This window comes from Embiotoca jacksoni, unplaced genomic scaffold (assembly GCF_022577435.1).
Source record: "Embiotoca jacksoni isolate LCO1_2020_lvr unplaced genomic scaffold, fEmbJac1.0.p SCAF_3, whole genome shotgun sequence".
NCBI classification, from domain to species: domain Eukaryota; kingdom Metazoa; phylum Chordata; class Actinopteri; family Embiotocidae; genus Embiotoca; species Embiotoca jacksoni.
In genome coordinates, this window is record NW_027185381.1 from 10,916,552 (window position 1) to 10,936,723 (window position 20,172).

The 20,172-nt window shown below is 41.4% G+C and overlaps 1 protein-coding gene across 2 annotated transcripts; it reads left to right on the forward strand.

The window, feature by feature from the left end:
* Positions 1 to 2,144: 2,144 nt before the first annotated feature.
* LOC138206018 (transmembrane and coiled-coil domain protein 3-like) lies at positions 2,145 to 14,660 on the forward strand. Of its 2 annotated transcripts, none has more exons than XM_069162458.1 (4): positions 2,145 to 2,432; positions 10,796 to 11,769; positions 12,007 to 12,142; positions 12,568 to 14,660. In XM_069162458.1, the coding sequence occupies exons 1-4, from the start codon at positions 2,367 to 2,369 to the stop codon at positions 12,871 to 12,873; spliced, it is 1,482 nt and encodes a 493-aa protein (XP_069018559.1). In that variant the 5' UTR covers positions 2,145 to 2,366; the 3' UTR covers positions 12,874 to 14,660. The 2 variants fall into 2 exon arrangements, with proteins under 2 accessions (XP_069018559.1, XP_069018560.1); XM_069162459.1 differs by having other exon boundaries at positions 2,383 to 2,446.
* The last annotated feature ends 5,512 nt before the right edge of the window (positions 14,661 to 20,172 follow it).

Here is a 20,172-nt window from a genome sequence, read left to right on the forward strand (position 1 = left end):
CATCAGGGCTCTGCGGATGTCGGTGAACAGAGGACAACGTCTGTGAGCTTTCCTTTGCTGTGGCTACTTAGTCAACTTGTCCAGCTAATTAAAAGCACTGACAACAGCATTAAAAGTAGATGAGCAGATTAATGAAATTGTCTGCTGTTGATTTTAGAAGTCCATTGTCCACTGTATCCAGTAGCATCTGTGATTCTCCACATCTCTATTCATCGCTTGATTCGCCCTCTTTGGACCACAGAAGTGAATGCATAGCAGTATATGGTGCACTCAAAATCCGCCCACCCAACTCAGAACTGCAAAAACAACACTAATTATAACTGTAAAGGTTCGGGGACTTGTGACGCAAGAGGCTTTTGTGTTTATAGGTGGATTAGCTCATTCCAAGCTAAATGAATGAGGGTGAAAGGCCCGGTAGGACTTTTCCCATGTCCTCTCAAGCATTTGGGTTTCACTGCTTAAGAGGGGGAATTGGTGAAGGTGTTGTGAAACAAGGTGACAGAACTGGTTGTATGAAAAACAGCAAGAATCTCATTTATATTAAGTTTAAATTCCTCTTATAGCAAAAGAGCTTACTATTAAGTTAAAAACATCAAGAAATGACATCTCAGCTGTACCTGTGCTATTCTGGGATTTAAAAACCTACAATTAAGAAAAATAAAATTGAAATGTATTTCAGTTTTTAAGCAATTACTACATACTTTTTCTACAATACATATTTGTCATCAAACTTCCTGCCATGCCTGCTGATCAGCAGACTATTCTGATAACACGTTTGTCACCATTTTTAAAAAGGAAAGAGCAACACATTTTCTGTTCCTCATTTTCTTTTAACTGTTACCGTACCTTCACCCCTTCAACTGAAATAGGAATAGTATTTTACATCAGTCCTCACAATTTTGAACATCCCTCTTTCATCATATTATCATTTTAAATAGGATTTGTACAGAATCTACCAAATATCTGAATTTTATGTAATGTAACAAACAGGACTTGATGATTTTTTAGAAGTACTTTGCAATTTGATTCAATTTTTAGATATGTATATTTCAAACACACACACACACACACACACACACACACTTTTTACACCGTTACAGTGACAAAACTGGTCACCGGAGTTAACACGCAGAACTTATAATCAACCATTAAAATACTATGCATCATTCTAGCTTTATCTACCCAGCAATGAATTAAGTGCTTGACCTGCTACATTAAAATACTGCCAACATATTCTTAAATGTAATTTTTTTTAAATCAAGGTCACAGCCATACTGTCAACGGTGGGGAGAAGCAAATGGGCCTACGGGGTCTGGTTTCTGGCCCCCTAAATACTACCAACTGTATTTAGGTTAATTTAAATTAGATTTGCTATTGATTATTTCAGCTATTTACTGTATATAAAAGTGCATGTAGCTTCCAGTTCTGAAAAATTAGGCCGATGCAGAAGTGCCTTAAAATGCAATATCCTTGATGGTCACTAGGGGCAGGTTTCAAAAAGGCTTTTGTTCCATAGACTCCCAATCAACTTCTTTCATGAAACACTAAGTGAATAGATTTCTTCCACAAGTTCTTATGGTGTTATTGGCTAGAGTCACTCCTTGTTAGTTTTCTGGCAATCCACCTGAAAATATTCCCATCATTGATAAGAGAAAAGGCCCCAAAAAAAGAAAATGTATTTTTGGGGGCCTGTCTGTTTGATTGACAACCCTGTGGTGCTGTCAAGTTTCCGCTATCCCTGAACTGGACATAATGTCTTCTGTTTTTTTTTTTTTAAATCAATTTAAGTCACTTCCATTGCTCTATTGCTTAATATTAACCAATGTTGTTTTTTTTAGCATGATTTATTCTCATTTTCCCAAACTAGATTCGAGACACTGTTTTAATTTGACATCATATCGTCTTATAAAATGGCGTAAATCATGACGCTTCAAAGTTTCTAATCCAACTACAACCATGATGGTCATGTGTAAGAAATGTTTTTTTTTTTTTTTTTTAAATTTACATTTCAGACATACCTCAGTTTTATCAGCCACTGATAGGCACGTGTGTTGAAAGAGTTAAGCCCTCTTCCCTCAGTCACCCTGCAGAGAAAGAGGCGGAGTTCGGGTTCACAGTTTTTTGTATGTTGAAGGGAGCAGTCAGTGTGTGTTTACTTGAGTGTGCGTACGTGTATATGTGTGTGTGTGTGTGCGTGCGTGCGTGTGTGTGTGTGAGGGAGGGAGAGAGAGAGAGAGAGAAAGAGAGAGAGAGAGGGAGAAAACGTGGTGAAACATGGATACGAGTTGAGGCGTGAGTTGTAAACTAGTCCCGATACCGAAGTGAAGACCCTCCAGCTCCTGACCGGCTACAAACTGGAGGTTATTATGCCCAGCGTAAACGTGTCCGTCCGAAGTTTGTCCGAAGTCGAGAAATACCTCAGCAGCCGGATGGTGAGTAGTATCATGTGAGTTCATTTTTTTTGCAGCGTTGTTGTGTCATAGCCGGCGGGTCCCGTACTGTACCAGCGATGCATTGTTGTCTCCGGAGCTCCACGTCATTTGAGAACAACAGCTGCGCCGCTTTAAAGCTGCACATTTCTCCCAACCAGGACAAAGTACTTCTCTGTGGCTGTAAACTGCGTGGGGCTGACTAAATCCTGGTCCGAGCGTAAAGGGACGTCCTCGTATTTGCTGAGACCAGCTCTCGCGATCGATTTATCTGATAGTTATTTTCATTATTGGATCTGGACAGTGTCCGATAATAGTATAACTCGCCCACCACAAGTTCCGCAGTAGTGAAGTCCCAAGAGCTTTAATCTGCTGACAAACTGACCCGCAAATGATGATTATTGTTATTATTGAACCTGTTGATTAATTTCTGGATGAATCAATTTGCTGTTTTGCCTTTAAAATGTTAGAAAATGATGACCAGTGTTTACCAAAGCCCAGGGTGCATCCTAAAATATATTGTATTGTCTGATGAACAGTCTACATCCAAAAAGATGTTCGGTTTATTATCATGGAGGACTAAAGGAACCAGAAAATATTCACATTTAGAAAGCTACAATCAGTTGATTTTACTTCTTTTTTTTTTTTTTTTTCTAAATAAATGTTAATGACTCAAAAACAATTGATCGATTATCAACATAGTTGGTGATTTCTGTCGATCAACTCGTCGATTAATCGACTAATCATTTCAGCTCCACGAGAAACATGCAGAATATTCACTCAAGTTTTTTTCTCTAATTGAAATTATTGTGCAATTTTGTAGTATTGCAGTGCCACTTTTAGAGACAAGTAAAAAACAAAAATAAATTTAATCCAGTACCATAGTCGTGTAATAGTAAAAAAAAAATTAAAAAAAATGTATTATTGAAATTGTTGATTTTTAATGAATGTTGTCCACCTACATAGTGATACTTAAGGCTGTAGTTTCTGGTCATGTTGTATTGGTTATCAGGTGTTTCCAGTAATACCAAATACCAGCAACACAGTAATACAACCTGAAATTGCACCATAAATTTGAGTCAACACAAAAGCATCTGAATAATAATCTAAACAGAAAGAGAGTCTTAGGTAATGTGTTTGTTACAGAGCTACTGCCTTCAGTCTTACAGGTGTTTCTGTTTTTGTGGTCACTCAGTGACTCAATGCCTGACCTAGTTTTTCAGCAGTAAAAATTAAACTCTCAGTCAACCGCACTGCACTGTATCTGACATGTTGTGGCGGCTGCCCAACTCGCATATAGTGTCACAGTGGGTGTCGACAAGAAATTCATTGAACATTTTTGAGACTGCAAATGTTTGTTTTTTGGTCATTTATCGTAGTGATCACTTCACTTCTATTTACCACTACGCAGATTCTTGCAGTGTTTCAGTTTCTGTTTTTAAGACATAAATTTAGATCACATAGAGAAATGTCCAGATAACTATCCAACTAGATATTATTTCATGTCCTTACACAGAAATGTAGTTGACTCAAGGCAGTCAAACTTGCCTCAGAGAGCTTTACAACCGGTATGACTATGCAACTCTCTTCAGACACTTGACTCAGAATGAAGAAACTCGCCTACGAAACCTGTTCACCCAGAGTTTTGGGAAACCAAAGAAGCGTCAGCTAATGATAACTTATGATATGCTCAGAAGTCCCCTAGTAGATCCACCTGTGCTTAAAGCTGACAGTGTTCATTGACAGTGACAAAGAGGACAGGAATGTATGATTCTTATCAACCAGAAAGTGAGTCAAGTATCATGCAGCAGGTTGTTTTTCCTTGTATGAACCTTTACACCTGCCACTCAGTCACTTTCAGTCTTCAAAGGTGGAACAACACATTTTGGCCTACCTACTGGTAGCAACAGCATCATGGTATTGACTGGTGGCGGGTCTTTTCTCCTGTTCAAACTCCTTCTGCTGCCCTTTGATAAACTGCAGATACCTCAGGTCGTATAACTCTTAATCTGATAAACGACTGAAATCACCAACTTTTCTGAAGTAGAGCTTGAAAGAATTACACACAAATAAATTGAGCCATCTTCTCATGTAAGCATTTACACCATAATTACCCTCACATCTGAATGTAAGGCTAGTTTATTACCACTGGACTGAATGGATATGCTTTTCCTCATCTTGTTGGCCACTAATGACATTCTAGTCTTGGTTCTCAAAAAGCCATTGTGCAGCAGATGTAGTAGGTTAGAGGCTGAAGATGATGCAACACCGGTTTTCATGGCTCATTTCCAGAAACTGTCTTCAACCCTTAGCGAATGGGGCCTCAGAGGAGATTTGTGTGACATTTCTCCTTGACCCTTTGATAGACCCTGTGCTTTACCTGTAGTGGTTTTCTTATGTTCATGTTATCACACAAAAAACAGCCATTAACCATCACAACAGTATCATTTATAGGCCTGTATGCTGTGAATCAGTGAATGGCAACTGCTTTTTCATGTCTAATGAGGTGCTTGAGAGCACACTGGCCCTGCTTCGTCATTGGCTCTCTCCGCTCTCCCATTTTGAATCAATACATTGAATATAGCTGCACATTTACCTTAATTGAATCACATTCAATACTCTCCCAATCCACGGGGGCAAGCAGGCACTAGTAGTGTTAATGGGCTATTGATTTAGTCCTGGGCCAGCTTGTCTATGAGATAATAGTGAATACGTTTTAAGCAATTTATTCCCCTGACCTCCTGGGGATGTTTCATTCAGGAAACTTAAGACTTCAGACTCAGTTTTTTTTTCCCCCCCTCTTTGGTTCGAATGAGGCGTAGTGTTTGGCCTGCGAGCAAAGAAAGCAATCAAAGTTTGACCACAGCTGTGGGATCCAGATGAGAGGGGGAGATGTTGGGTCCACTTTCTGACTAAAAGTAAAGATGTGCTCCTCATCGCTCTCTCTGTCTCTCTCTCTGGTTCTCTTCTCGTTTCCCTGTGTGAGCACTGAGTGGGAGAGTGTCTGTATCCATGAGGATCAGCTGGAGGGAATACCAATAAGCACCGCAGGCTTCTTCCCCTCTGTGTTTCTGTTCTCTGCTGAAGGGACGGTTTTGTTCCATCTCTGAGTGTGCCAGCTCTATTGCTTTGTGTGTGTGTTTTTTGGGGTGCCCAGAGGCAATGACAGAGAGTGCTAAATAAGTACCACTTTATGTGTCACACACCAAGGCCTTGTCATTTCGGTCCAATTGAGACCACTGCAAACACCTGTGCTTGTACTTTGCATGTGTCCGCATGACCTATCCCTGTGAATTGATGGTTTCACCAGATTACAGCTGTTATTGTGAGTACTGACAAACATTAGTCCCTCGTAATGAGGACAATGTGTTCCTGTTTGTATTCAAAAAAAGATCTGTGATTTTGATCATGTTCCCCCTAACAGGTTGGGACAGCTATTTGAGCAATAAAAGGACTGTTTCCGTTCATTCTGCAAATCTGAACCAATACTGCTCAGTGTTTAGTAAACAGCCGCTGCATCCCCACCTCGTTCTGAATAACGTGTGAGCTTTCAACCTGCTCGAGTTCAGGACTTACATGCTGAATTGCTGCTCTGCCTTTTTCTTACAATGCTGCAGTGGGCAGATGAGCGGAAGGTCTGCTTTTGCATAAAAAAATTGTATCAGGAACTAGATCATTGATCCAAGAGAGAGCACACTGCAGTGCAAGATAAGCAGCATCTGCACCTTTTTTTATTTTTTTTTATTTTTTTATCAACTCCCCTGATTTTGCCCAGGAAATGTAACAAAGATTTTGGCAGATTTCTCAAGCGTAACAGCACACAGAGCTGCCTTGTTGGGCTAAGATTGAGGCTAATGCAGATGGATCTTTATGTTATGCTGTCTAGTGAGGTCAGAGCATATTAAATGGGTCACGGTGCTGGACAGACGCTGTGTGCTATGTAGGGCAGCGTGGGGGACAGGGGGCTCGTACAGGGCTGAGGTGTGGGGGAGGCCCCCCGAGGGCACGCTGGACTGCCGTTGGTGTAGGTGATGATGATTGGGATGATGTGTGCTGCTGAGCAGTGTTTGGGAGTATCCTCTATTCCTGCCATCTTATATCTGTCTCTCCAGCTCTCTCTGTTTTGTCTCCCACTTCCTGTCTGTCTCTCTGCTTCTGCTCTACTGACACACTAATATCACTGGGTGAGTCTAACAGCAGTGGGCGTACGCCTGGCGTGCTAATTCCAAAGACAACATCTTTAGTGCTGAAGTGAGAAAACACCAAAGAAAATTCTCACATTGGTAGTGACGAACCATATTTTTAAGGATATAATCAGACAACTGTGTCTCACACAGCACATCTTTTAAATCAGTAGGTGTTACAGCTACTGCACACATGTAGGAGTTCATCCCTTTGCCCACGAACACCAAGAGCTCGATACCATCTCATCAAACCTAAACCTGGTTTCAGTCTGTTACCTTTCAGTTAGGAGGACTCGTGTAATGGTCTGCTGTAGCAGTCTTTCTCCTACTTACTGAGCTTTCTTTTTCTTTTTTTTTTACTGAACCCCCTTCCTCATCACGGGCCATCGCTAAAGACCTTCAATCCTTCCCCATCTTTCACCCTGCTACCTCAATAACCCCGGAGGACAGCTGCATAAGTGTTTGGGAGAAATAGGAGTGAAAAGTAGGGCAGCTCCTCAGCAGATTTAGGAGAACATTTTCATCAGCATGAGGCTACTTCATTTAGCAGAGCCAGTCATCCAGAGAGATCCTCACATTTAGTAAGAGTGGGTGGAAATCTTAAGTAGTAGCAGCAGCGCCGGTGGAAACACGCTTATTCAATTTGAAAAGGTACAATATCAGCGAATCTCCTCTCAGGAAGTGGTCAGATGTCATACTTCTTGTCGCGTTGCAGTATGTGTAAAACATCTGGGTTGTGTTATTCCCGTTATTTGAGTTGCTCTCGTGGATCAGGCCCCATCCTGCCAAAAGCCATCTTGTTTTTGTAGCACAAAGTGTCCGCCCGTCGCTCCAGCTGTGGAGTGCAATTTCAGCTTGAGCTGCACTGCTCCAGGTGCAGTGTAAATATGGAAGTTGTATCGATACTCTTTCCAAACATCGCTCACCCCTGTCGAGTTCTGTTTTTGCCGCAGGCCTCAACAGTGATTCATCAATGGTTGCCAGGTGGCCCATCTGATCTATTCTACACTCATCCCCATATCTGTGTTATCACAGCACCTTGAGGCAATAAACTTGGACCTCTGTACTCAATGTTTGGCCCTTATTGCTGCAGAGGACGCGAGAGGGCATTTCAAAGCAAGCGCTGGTGGTGGGAGGGTGCCTGAGGAGTTAGCTTAGTTCCAGCGCTGCAGAAATAGCTCGCAGTCTGAGCTGTCCGGTTGAACAGGCACTTCTTTGTGTTTGTCATTTGAAAACTAAAAAAGACTCGGTAATATACGCTACATACACGCCGGCCTGCCCGGCACTTCCTCTTGAAGAAGGAGGGTATTGGGCTTGTCTTTCTGTACGGCAAACAGGTTTGACAAAAAGTGCAACCTGCGTGTAAACCTGATTGTTTGGGCGAGAGTTATAACACGGAAGGAGCAGGATTGTGATTGGACGCAGGGCTCCTCAGGCTGTACGTCAGGCCAGTGAATACATATGCAGGAGCTCAGTCCTGGAGAGGGCAGACGTAGGACATGACAAAGTCTGCTTTTTTTCCTCCGCAGTGAAAGAGTTCTGTGTTCAAGGAGGAGAGATGCCAGAAAGAGGCAGAGAGTGGGGATGAGGACGGAGGCTGAGATCCCCCAGGCATGCTTGTAGATATAAGCATGGCATTCACAGGGCTGCACACTTTGCATAAATAAGTATATATTGTGTCTGTAAAATATAATTATAGGCACACGGAGACTAATAAAACCACACAATTATGCACAAACAAGAGTTTACAGCCATGCTTGCAGCTTGTCGTGGCTGTATTTATAGGCACAACGGGGCTTTCAGCTAAATGCTAATACTATCATGGTAACAGGGCATAATGATGTGCTAACATTTGCTGATTAGCAATAAATCAGTGGCTCTTAAAAGTGTAGATGGCGTGGAGCTAAAATAATTTGATTAATGTGGTGACATAAATATGCTTCGATGTAGGCAAGGCTAACTTGCTGATTAGAGTCTTTTGTTTATATTCATCAATGTAAAATAGATAATAAAACAACTTGGCTGGTTTTATTGTTCATCAGCTTTTTTGAATTGATTTTGCATTTCATTTATTTATTATTTTAGTTTCCATGGTATTGAAAATGAATGATAAAAGAGAAATTCATTCATGCTTGGGTGTTTTGTGCTCGGGTGGACTTTTTTGGCCTCCAAAAGGAAGGACGGACAGAACAAGTTTGAGATCTTCTGCACTTAACACCTCATTAGATTCATTGTCATTTTTCAAGTATTGGGAAAAAGTCTGTGAGTCACCATTGGATTTATTCTCGGGTAATCATGGATATCTGTCCTAAAATATGTGACAGTCCATCCAGTATTAAGATTTTCAGTATGCAATCGGGTCGAACGGACAGACCCATTTCTCCTCAGCACAGCTGAAAACAACCATGAAGCAGTTTCTGTGAGCACATTACGGTGACACACATTCTAGTAATGTCGGAGATGATACATCAAATTCCTGCTCAAGTTATCACACTCGCAAACAAGTTAGACTAGTTAATCGTGAGGCCATTGTGCCAAAAGCAAGTAAATGTAATTTACATGTAATTTGATGACTTAAACTTGAGTTAAGTGAGGAGGAGTCCTGCTGAATATGTTTTTGTTTTAGTCTCAGCATCTGCTATATATCATTCAGTGTGTGCACCAGTATACATCTTGGCATAAATCATACTATTAGGAGTAAACTCTCCCTTGAGATCCACGTGACAGTCATGTGTTGAGGAGCGTCAGTGTGGTGAACTGCAGATGCATTTGTCAGACGTAAAAGCACTTGGCTTACAATACGTGACCATTACGTGGCGATGTTGAAAGGGCTAAGCAGGATTGCCACTTAATTCTGCTCGAGTTTCATGTGATCTGTTTATTTGCTTGAAACTAGCAGTGTTACGCTTGTTCAGGATTAGTGCAGCTTTGCACCGCACATAGTGCTTGTTGTACAACACTTTGTATCAGGCTTTATCAGCTTACACCTCCTAACATTACACTGGTGCTGGACTGTGATTAACTTGCAAGATGGCTTGTTAGGCCACTATTACACTGCAGTTTCATTACACTTGAAGTGACACTGCTACTCTTGAAAATGCTGCTCAGAAACCTAATCAATTCTTACGTCAATTCCTTTTTTCAGTTTCCTCTTTCTGGAGCGCCTTCGGGTTTCCTGCCATAGTTGAATTTGTTTAATCGACCCTTGTATATTCTGCTTTACTTCCTCAAATCCACAGCACAATCTTAGTTCTCTACTCAACAGTGAAGTATTGACACGGCAGTCAAAACTGAATATTGAGCCACGATGAGGAAAACGGTAATTAACTATAAAACATAGGGGGCAGTGTCTGGAAAAGGGATTTTCTGAGCCTTGTGGCTTTGTGTGACATTATCACTGACCTACATTAGATGTGCACGCTCCACTTCCTTCACACACATTAATAGCTGTTATCTGAATTTTGTCATCTGTGTCGTCTGTGTTCTATACTGTAAACAAACAGGATTAAATTCTGGCTCTTATAACGTAACAGATGTGCCAAATAAGAGCATTACATACACACCCAGATGGTCTCACAGCGGCAAGAGAAGAATAGTACACGAGCCAGAACTGCCAATGTGGAATATATGAATGAATTCAGACATGAATAAAAAGGACCACAAAAGCAAAAATGTTTTACAGGTTTGGTTTTATTTAACTGTGTTAAGAAAAAAAAAAGAAGAAGGCCCAACAATCCAAGCCATTCATTTCATTCATCATTAATTTCTACTGCTAGTTAAACCCACTGTATTCCAAAGCTACTTACTAATTAGACTTTGCCCAAATGTTCAATACACGCAGTCGTTCACGTAGTTTTACATGCAGTTGCATCTGTAGATTGTAATGCACAGTTAAGGATGCTGCTGTTCGTTTTTCCCACATATTGTTTAGCATATGCATAACTGCATAACTCTCTTTGAAAATGTTTTGAAGTAGATATTCTCTATTAGAGACACAGAAATACAGTAAGTGCACTTTTAAATGGTGAAAAAAATGATTGTAATAATTCTAAATTATTGGTCATATATTTACTTTCCTTATATGATCACTTTAGCTCATAAGACAAATGTCTATTATAAAAGATCCCCCCTGTAAGTGCAACATTTTTAATACAGTATCTAATCTTTGTCTCCTCCTCGTAGGACCGGAGTACTGACGGCAGTTTTATGAGCATCCCTGTGTCAATGCGTCGGGGCTCTTCAGAGAACAATCTGGAACTGGACCTGAGCGATGGAGGCCCCAGTCCCGCTCTTGGCTTTGAGGTCCAGCGTAGTCGCTCTTGCCTGGACAACCTCCAGCAGAAGATACTGAAAGTCACAGAGCAGCTGAAGATCGAGCAAACGGCCCGAGATGAGAATGTAGCCGAGTACCTGAAGCTGGTGACCAGTGCGGACAAGCAGCAAGTGGGGCGTATCAAGCAGGTGTTTGAGAAGAAGAACCAGAAGTCGGCACAAAACATTGCACAGATGCAGAAAAAGCTGGAGCAGTACCATCGAAAGATGAAAGACAGTGAAGTCCATCACAGCCCGTCCCCCCACCCTCCCACTGTCAAACACAGCACCATACCCAGGGAGTCAACCAGGGAGCTGCTGAGGGACATGACGGGCAGCGGCCGACACCCCACCATGGACAAGATCAAAACCATCGGGCCAGGTGTTTCCCTCTCTCCTCCGTTCTTCTTCAGCAAACCCAGAGAGTTCGCCAACCTAATCAGGAACAAGTTTGGCAGCGCTGATAACATCGCCCACCTCAAGACCACTCTGGACTCCTCCTCTCCGCTGCCCACCGACAACGCAGGAAAGGGGCTGAGCAGCAGCACGTCTCTGGTGGGAAAGCCCAAGTATCCCAGTGATGATGAGTGCTCCTCAGGTAGCGCGTCTATTTCAGCAGACAGCAACGGGAACCCAGGGGGAGCGTCTACAGGGCAGGTGCAGGGCCATGGCCAGGGGCAGCAGGCAGGGGGGGATGGACAGAGCAGACTGGCCCTGAGCCTGGAAGAGGTGAGGGAGATCAAAGACGCCCAGAACCAGCTGGATGAGGATGTGGAGGAGTTAAAGCTGCAGTTCAAGAGAGAGTACGCCATTATCAGCCAAACACTGCAGGAGGAGAGATACAGGTGTGTTTATATTACTTAATATTTCATTGTCCTTCTCTAATACACGACCATGTCTACATCTAGAGAATTTGCCGATAAGTATTTACTTAATGGTACGTGCTCCTGTAACTCATATGGTACATTGGTAATTCATCACGTTAACATCCGCAGAAGCACTTCATACATAGTTTATTCAAATCTGCCTTGAAATATGAATATTTAACTAACATTTCTGGATCCTCTGGTATCGACTGGCAGGTACGAGCGTTTGGAAGACCAACTCAACGACCTGACAGAACTACACCAGAATGAGATGGCAAACCTGAAGCAGGAACTGGCCAGCGTTGAGGAGAGGGTGGCCTACCAGGCACATGAAAGGGCCAGAGACATACAGGTATACAGACGTGAATCCAGGATGGAGCGATGCTTCACAAGTAAACTGCAGGAAATGCAGCTTAGCTGTCTTGTTATTTAGGTTGGTTGAAAAAAGTATGCCATGCTGGTCGATCATTCTATGAGTAAAATGTCAATCTCTGGTCTGTCCAGCGTCCCTGATATCCATTTATTGGTCATAATCGGCGCCCAAGTAATGAGTCGTTACCAGTATAGAAGTGAATGTATTAGTAGCCCGAATACAATAGTTCCCTTCATCAGAGACAATTCAAGAAGCTGTTTTGTCATTTGACTTTTATGATCACAAATCCTTACGTCTTCGTGTCTATATGCTGATACATAATTCATCTTTTAGGAAAATTTGGGCAATTGAGGATTAAAATGTCAGCTGAATTCTGACTTATTGAATCTCTCCATCTTTCTCAGGAAGCCCTTGAGTCGTGTCAGACGCGTGTCTCCAAGCTGGAGATCCAGCAGCAGCAGCAGCAGCAGACGGTCCAGCTGGAGAGCCGGGACGCCCGAGTCTTGCTGGGGAAGAGCATCAACATCATGCTGGCCATCATAACCGTCATCCTGGTGTGCGTTTCCACCGCTGCCAAGTTTGCCGCTCCGCTTATGCGGAGCCGGTATCATGTGGTCGCCACCTTCCTGGGGGTTTGCTTTTTGACCATATTCTGGAAGAACTGGGACCGTTTACAGTATGCCATAGACAGGTTGCTGGTGCCTGCTTAATAGTGAAGAGAACGCTCTGAAGATACCATTAACATGGATGCTGTCAGCTGTCAGGATAGGACTGTCGAAGAGGATTGGTTGTACAATCGTCAGAAGACACGATCGCCATGCATTCACAGAGGTCACTGTTTTTTTTAAAGTCAGACTGAAATGAAATTTTGGTGATTTTTTTTTTTTTTTTTTTTTTTTTTTCTTGTCTAGAACTTGAATGTGTGTAACTAACAATTTCATATAACCTTTAAAATAGTATTTATATAACAGTAAATTTTGCTACCTTTCCCATGCAGTGATTGCGATTAAATCGTCAGAAGACACAGAAGGTCAATTGGAGGATTAAGAAGGGGGAAGAAAAGTGCATTTTCTCTGTAAACAATGCAGCGACATGGGACTCACTGTTACAGGAAAATAATGTATAGATGAAGTAAAAACTCTTATTTTTAGCTACAGCCAGACTTTAACATATCTCAAACTACAAGCATGCAAACAAACAAGACCTCAATCTTAGTATCTTGTCGGCCATACCTGTGAAATGCTAATGTCACCTTAAAGGAATAGTTGGATATTTGGGGAGATATTTGCTGAGATGAGCAAGCAGCCAGTTAGCTTAGCTTAGCATAAAGCTTTTCCACATATTTTGAATAGGTTTTAGTGCTAGTTGGTAGGTTTTTTTTTTTTTTTTTTTAAATCTTTGGACAGAGCCAGACTAGCAATGTCTCCCTGCATCCAGTCTTTCTTCTAAACTAAGCTAAGAGGCTGCTGGAATATCCACATTTTCCCAATTGTTGAAATATTCCTTATAATGGAGAATCAACGGACTAAAGCAGAGGCATTGGGCATCCTTCTTTTTTTTATATGTTCAGTTTCTTTATTGCTTAATGCCTTGTCTGCCCTGTGTGGTCAGTTAACTCTTAAAATCGTTCCGTTACCTGTTCTCGATGTCTTAAGTGCAATATATTTGATTTCTAAGATCACTGTTTTTAAAATGATTCTTTTAGGAGTGAGTGTTTTACGTCTGTGTTTTAGAGGAGTGGTGTGGTGTCGGTGCTGGAGGTGCGGTTGAGGATGGATCATTAATGTTGGCATGAGAGATCCATAACCACTGAAGCCACTGCTAGGCTCTGATAAGACCAGCTGTCTCCTCTCTCAAGGGCCAAAAATCAATCCAACTGCATTACTGTGCGAGAAGCGCGGAAATATCAACCCACGCCAACTCTCCAGTGCAGACACGTATGTACAAACAACACAAACTCTGTTTTCTGTACAGTTTATAAATGTCTTAATGGGTTATGTTGTTCTTTTACTAATAATGTGATGGGTTATACTGTGACACAAGACCTTTTTCTGAGGAAAACGGCAATTCCATTTTTTAAAGGAGCAACACGCAGGCTTCAGCACTTCATTGATAACAGAGGAGCGCATTACAGGCTCTCGGTGATAAATTACAAGACGATTTTTTTTTTTTCATGTTTGTCTTGTGAACATTGCCTATAAGGATTTTTACATGAAGCCACGGACCACTTTTAATGTTTGTCTGCCATAATAACATGTTTGCATTGATGTTTGTTGTAATCATTCTGTTGTTTTGATTGTATCATGTTTTTTTTTTTTGTGGTTTGTTCCTGTATTGACATATTTGAGAAAGATTTACATGCAGAACTACGATCTGGTTTACATTCTCCTTTCATCTCTGGTGCACTATGTGATCAATCAGTTATCATTTCATGCATTAGGTGCCTTTGTCTGACAATTTCTGTTAAATTAAACAAACCTTTTTAATCAACTTGTAACTAATGTTTGGCATAAATTTGGTATTTGTCATGTGACGGTGAATTTTCTATAGATATTGCAGCACTGAGAGGTTTAAGTAACATGGACCACCCAAAAAAAATCAGACATTACTTTATTACATTCCACTGATGGAAAGAATGAAACTGATGAAAGGTGGAAATTTGCATCTTATGCAACCCACATATATTGACAGAAAATAGTACGTAAACTCTCCATAAAAAAAATCTGCAAATTTTTGTCAATTTCTTTAGCTTCCTCTGGAACATTTGCATAAAAAGAAATAACCCTTAAAAATTTAATAAGTACATAGTTTCTTGAGTTAAACTCTTTAATATGAGCACCACAAGAAATTACAAAGGTTTCAGTACTAAATACTGTCTCCTTCACCACCACTAGGGGGAGTAAGTGCTGCACTGTTGCTATGACAGAGATCAAGAAAACCCATTAGAAGGCTGCAGAATCTAACCGGATTTATGCGTTTGTTTGTCATTTTTTTTAATCTAGGTATTTTAACATTTCTGTTGGTCAAAATCAAAGATACCGCTTCACACTAACCATTATAACTACAGAGACTCACTGTAGCAGTAATATCCCAAGCAATGCGGAAGAGTAGTGCCCTCTGCTGTTGCTCAACATCAAAACTACAGCTTCCCTTCATGTCCACAGTTTTGTGCATGGCTCCATTGCGGCATATTGCTGTATATTTCATTAACATGAAATCTAGGTCATTCTTTATTCAACACTGTGAACAGGAACGCTTTCTGTGGACTGATGCTACCCAGAAATCTGATGATCAGAGATACATTGAACAAAAATGTCCTCTGTCTGAAATGTGATTAAGAAATGACAGTTAAAGGGAACCGTGAAAATTGTAACAAGATCTGAAAGACTGAGCAAGCTGGGCAAAGGAGCTGCAGGAAGTCTTAGCTGGCACAAGAGTGGTGGTGCATCGTTTAACACTGCAGCTTCAATGCAAAAACAGGGTCCACATTCGTGAGTCATCAAAATGAAGCCTTGAAACGTGTCCTCGTCACAAAGTTCAATGTTAGACGTCTTGCAAAGCAACATCTGGAGAAGCCGGACAATTAGCAAAGATGTGTTTAGATTAAAAAAAAAAAAAAAAAAAAAGCAGCAGCGTTTGATGAAAAGAACAATTTTCATCTTTTCTGGGGGTGAAAATATTCAACTTTAGAGTTGTATGGCAGGCACAGGAAACATTGCACTGATTCTGTAAAGGGAAGAATGAACTCTGGATGTAGATGTCATGCAGGCAGTCGAGAAAGTGGAACTGGAAAGAGGTTAACTTTTACAACAGGACGAGCAACCAAAGCATAACTCAAAATCCACCATGAACCATTTCAAGAAACACAAGCTGAAGCTTTTGCGGTGGCCCTCACAGTCCCCTGACATTATTAAAAAAATCTGGTTGGCGGCCTTACATGTGCTGGTCATGTACAGACTAAAAAAATATCGCTGAATTTTAAGAGCCAGTAAGAGTGGGTGAAAATTCTGAAATCACAAGGACTCTTAGCGAGCTACAAAAAGCATTACTGACTTAATGCCACAACCTTTACACATGCCACCATAATTTATGAAAAGACCAGCAACAGTACATCACCATTTGAAGAACAGTTTATTTGTCATGTGTTAGGGTTGTAATTACTTCTCTTCACTTCATAAATCAACAATATATATATAATATGGTTCACCTGCCCCAGCAGTGTGCAGGCAGGTACTGTGTCATTAGTGACTGCCTGCATGCTAAATAGGGGCACAGACACATTGTGAGATACGGGAACAGGAACGGGGGATGACAGACAGATAGCTTAACTGGGGCTCTCTGACACTTAGAGCTTAAGTTTAAGAGGGGAATGGTGAGTTGTGTGCACACATGTCTGTGTTTGTGTGCGTGTGTAGGAGGACTGGCTGTGTTTCATGCATTTGCAGAGCAACTAAGGCCTCTGGGTGGTGGGGGGTGGTGGTGGTGTTGTGTGTGTGTGTGTGTATGTGTGTGTGTGTGTGTGTGTGTGTGTGTGTGTGTGTGTGTGAGGGGGGGTGTGTGTGTGTGTGTGAAATATTCCAATTGGTGTGACGCAGAGATCCTAACACACACAAACACACACCCACACGCACACACACAGGCTTCAAAACAGGGATTATGGGCTATATTTGTAGGTGTGAATGGAGAGCAATATTTTCTCTCCCAATCTCTCTTTCCTCTTTATTATGTGGGCTAAAAAGTGAACGCTTCCCTTTGATGTGAGCTCCACTCCTGTGTTTTCCATTGCGCTGTCCCTTGTGGGCCCCTGGAGCCCGCTGGCCTATTCACTGGGCTCCATAATGAGCTGCTAATTATCCCAGGACCTCATCAAGTCTCTTTGGGCCCACAGCTAAGCCTCCTCCTCGCACAGGTTGGCATGGTGACCGTAGGGGACGGGACCTGGAGGAGGCCACCATAAAGGACTGTGGCAGCCTCACTCCTGCTCTCTCCTACACTGAGGGGGAGTGAGAGGGACATATTTTATTTCACCCAGAAAGACAAAGGAAGGAGTGGGAAGTGTGTAGATAGAATTAGCCATGTGTACGACTGGTTTTAGGTTTGTGAATATTTTAGTTTGAAGGTTTCTAAATATGAGTGTGCATTTTTGTGTTTTTTTCGTCACTCATGCATGGACTCGACTTATGGGAAAGTTTTGACCTCTCTGGCAACTTCCACACTGATTTACGTAGACTCCTGTGGCAGCACTGGGCCCTTCCCATTTCCTGTTTACGGTGTCATGGAAACGGGCCATGTTCCCTTCCTCTGCCTTTGCGTTATAACATGAAAATGTAACTGCAACGAGCCACAGCCTCATACCTCAGCCAGCACAAGATCTGCAGCTCTGTGACGGTGCAGTGTCTGTGACCAGAATTAGAACTTCCAATGATGAATACATAGAAATAGCCGCGAGGAAATTCCAGATTTATGGAGACATTTATCATCAAGGTCTTCATATAAATCACCTCTTAAAATGCCTTAATTCAGAGGCACCTCCAGTTTCCTTTAGTTGCTAGGCAACCACAGAGCGCCACAGTGATGCTCGGAGTTAAAGGCTGACAGCCCAGTGGCGAATCACTGTCTTTTATAGCTCTGAGGCTCCATTACATGGCCAGCTGACAATGACAATGATACACTGTTAGTGCAGAATAATTACACAGCCTGTTGATCCCCCTGGTGTATCCACAAGGATATTTGGTCTGCCGAATGGTTGAACAGGGTTTTTTTTTTGCAAGTTGACCAGTGCCACTGGAGAAGCAGTTCACCATTATCACCAGTTTCTGACAGTTTACAACCCGCGGTACATCTTCCACAATGTTGAAAATGTGGTGTCAGGGGAAGCAGCCGTTTCAACATGGTATTTGATCAATGTCTTTGAATCCATTTAAATCCTTTTGATGTCTATTATTGGTCCGTATGTGTCTGTGAATAGCTCTCTTTTATTAATATTATTCCTGTTCTCTGTGCGTTGTGGATATTTCCATCACCTTCACTGCAGAATACACATGACAACACAGCATTCCAGCTGCACGGACCCGGTGAACAACCTGACCCAGGTTTGCTCACAGTTTCATTCACGATTCTAAAAAAACAGGACATTTTCACCTAAAAAAAAAAATTTGTTTCTTGAAGCTAAATATTTACTCTACAAGAGGTTTTAGAACGATATGACTCATGATATGTTCAGTAGGCCTATCTATAAGCTCAAACATTGCAATATTAATATATGGAAGAACTTTGAATAAAAGGTTGACAGTTGGCTAATTTGGTGTTGAGTACTGTTGAGGTTTACGGTTAACTTTTTTTTTTAGGACTTTCCCCAGTGTAAAATATTTGTCAGAAAAGTAATCAAATGTAAAAAGTTACATTACTTTAAGGATGTAATTAAAATAGTCACATTACTTATTACATTTTTACAGGGAAACTAGAAAGCTCTAACCTATTTCATTTCAAAAGATACCAACACTGACTATTATGAGTAATGACGTCCTTCTGAGGCGTAAATGAATTGTGTATGAAACTGAACACTTCCCATCGTGCTCAACGGTCGCCATCTTTGTTACAAAGCGGAAGGGGAGGAACCACCTGTCTGTTTTCAAACCGCGGCTGGCTTCAAAAGCGGCCTAGGAAACGGCTGCTGTTTGAGCGCCGCATAATACAAAGTTGTACATTAATAAACGCGTGTTATTTTTCACCAAGTACTGCCATAATATGTTTACTGTGTGTTTGAAACAGTGGGCACTAAAACGGGTACATGTTTTTGGTAATATCACCAAACAAAGCCTGCAGATACTTCCGCAGGTGATGCGGCCGTCGTTTCCGGTAAGTGCACAACAACAACAACACTTCGTCGAAATTCACACACCACGAATATAAGTTTACAAACAATTCAGTGTAAACTACATGTAAGTAGATACATTGAGACCCAGTGCCATTCTTGCTGTCTTGGCAGGCTGCAGGTGTAGCAGTGTTTTGAGTGAAAGATAATAACATTTTCTAATTTGCAAATAAGAGAAATTACAGCTGGGGCTGATGGGGATGTTCTTAATTTTGCAGGTCTCTTATATCCAAATATTAGAAACTGATATTTGACCAGATGGCCATTGAAATTACTAGCAGTTGCCCTCCTACCATAGATATTCCACTGCACTTAACCTAATTCAAGAATTAAAAAGATATTTAATTTAAAATCAGTAATGTTGACTGCCAGTGGCCCTGGAGAAAAATTCAGGACATCACTAAAATCAGTTGACTTTCCTCGCTGGACCGTGCATGTCTGTACAAAATTTGATGGCAATAAACTGGATTGTTTAGATATTTCAGCCTGGACCAAAGTGGTGGACTGAACATTGCTACATTTTTGTGTTAAATCCTTTTTCAATAGTCCCATTCAAACAATTATCCCACAGAATTTTACATGAATGATGGACGCCACAGATATGCAGGCATGTGTTACAAATACAATGAAACTGTTGGCCTTTTGTGTGTTGTATGATAATTTGTGTTGCATGCCAATTACAGTCTTACATTCCTGAGGTCTGTACTGTAGCTGTGGCTGCCATGTGTATGTGTATGACTTGTTGAATTTGGACAAAACAAAGATGTCAGTATGAGCAGATTGGAACGCTTCCCTTCGTATGACCTCACACTGGGCCTGCGCTCTATTACAGAACAAACAGCTCATCTCCAACACACTACTACTGCAGAGTGACCAGACGGTGGACAAATGGCATTTGTAAATACTTTTCATAGCTTCATTTTCCTTTAAAAAATAAATATATATATATATATATATATATTTATTTATTTTTTAAGAAGAAAATGGGTGTAAATTCCCACAAAGAAAAATCTGAATGTTTTAGTTTAAAGAGCAAAGCATTTAACAGACCACTTACTGCTTGGCAAATAACGCTAGAGCTGAATCTAGTGGAACTGTTTTGAGCCAATTACATGCCATCCATCTGGTTCACTTT

What these genes read in the sequence shown, in the direction of transcription:
- LOC138206018 (XM_069162458.1), top strand. Translation starts at nt 2,367, where the DNA reads ATGCCCAGCGTAAACGTGTCCGTCCGAAGTTTGTCCGAAGTCGAGAAA. An exon ending in AATACCTCAGCAGCCGGATG is followed by an intron (nt 2,433 to 10,795) that starts GTGAGTAGTATC and finishes TCCTCCTCGTAG; the next exon opens with GACCGGAGTACTGACGGCAG. An exon ending in AAAGGGCCAGAGACATACAG is followed by an intron (nt 12,143 to 12,567) that starts GTATACAGACGT and finishes CATCTTTCTCAG; the next exon opens with GAAGCCCTTGAGTCGTGTCA.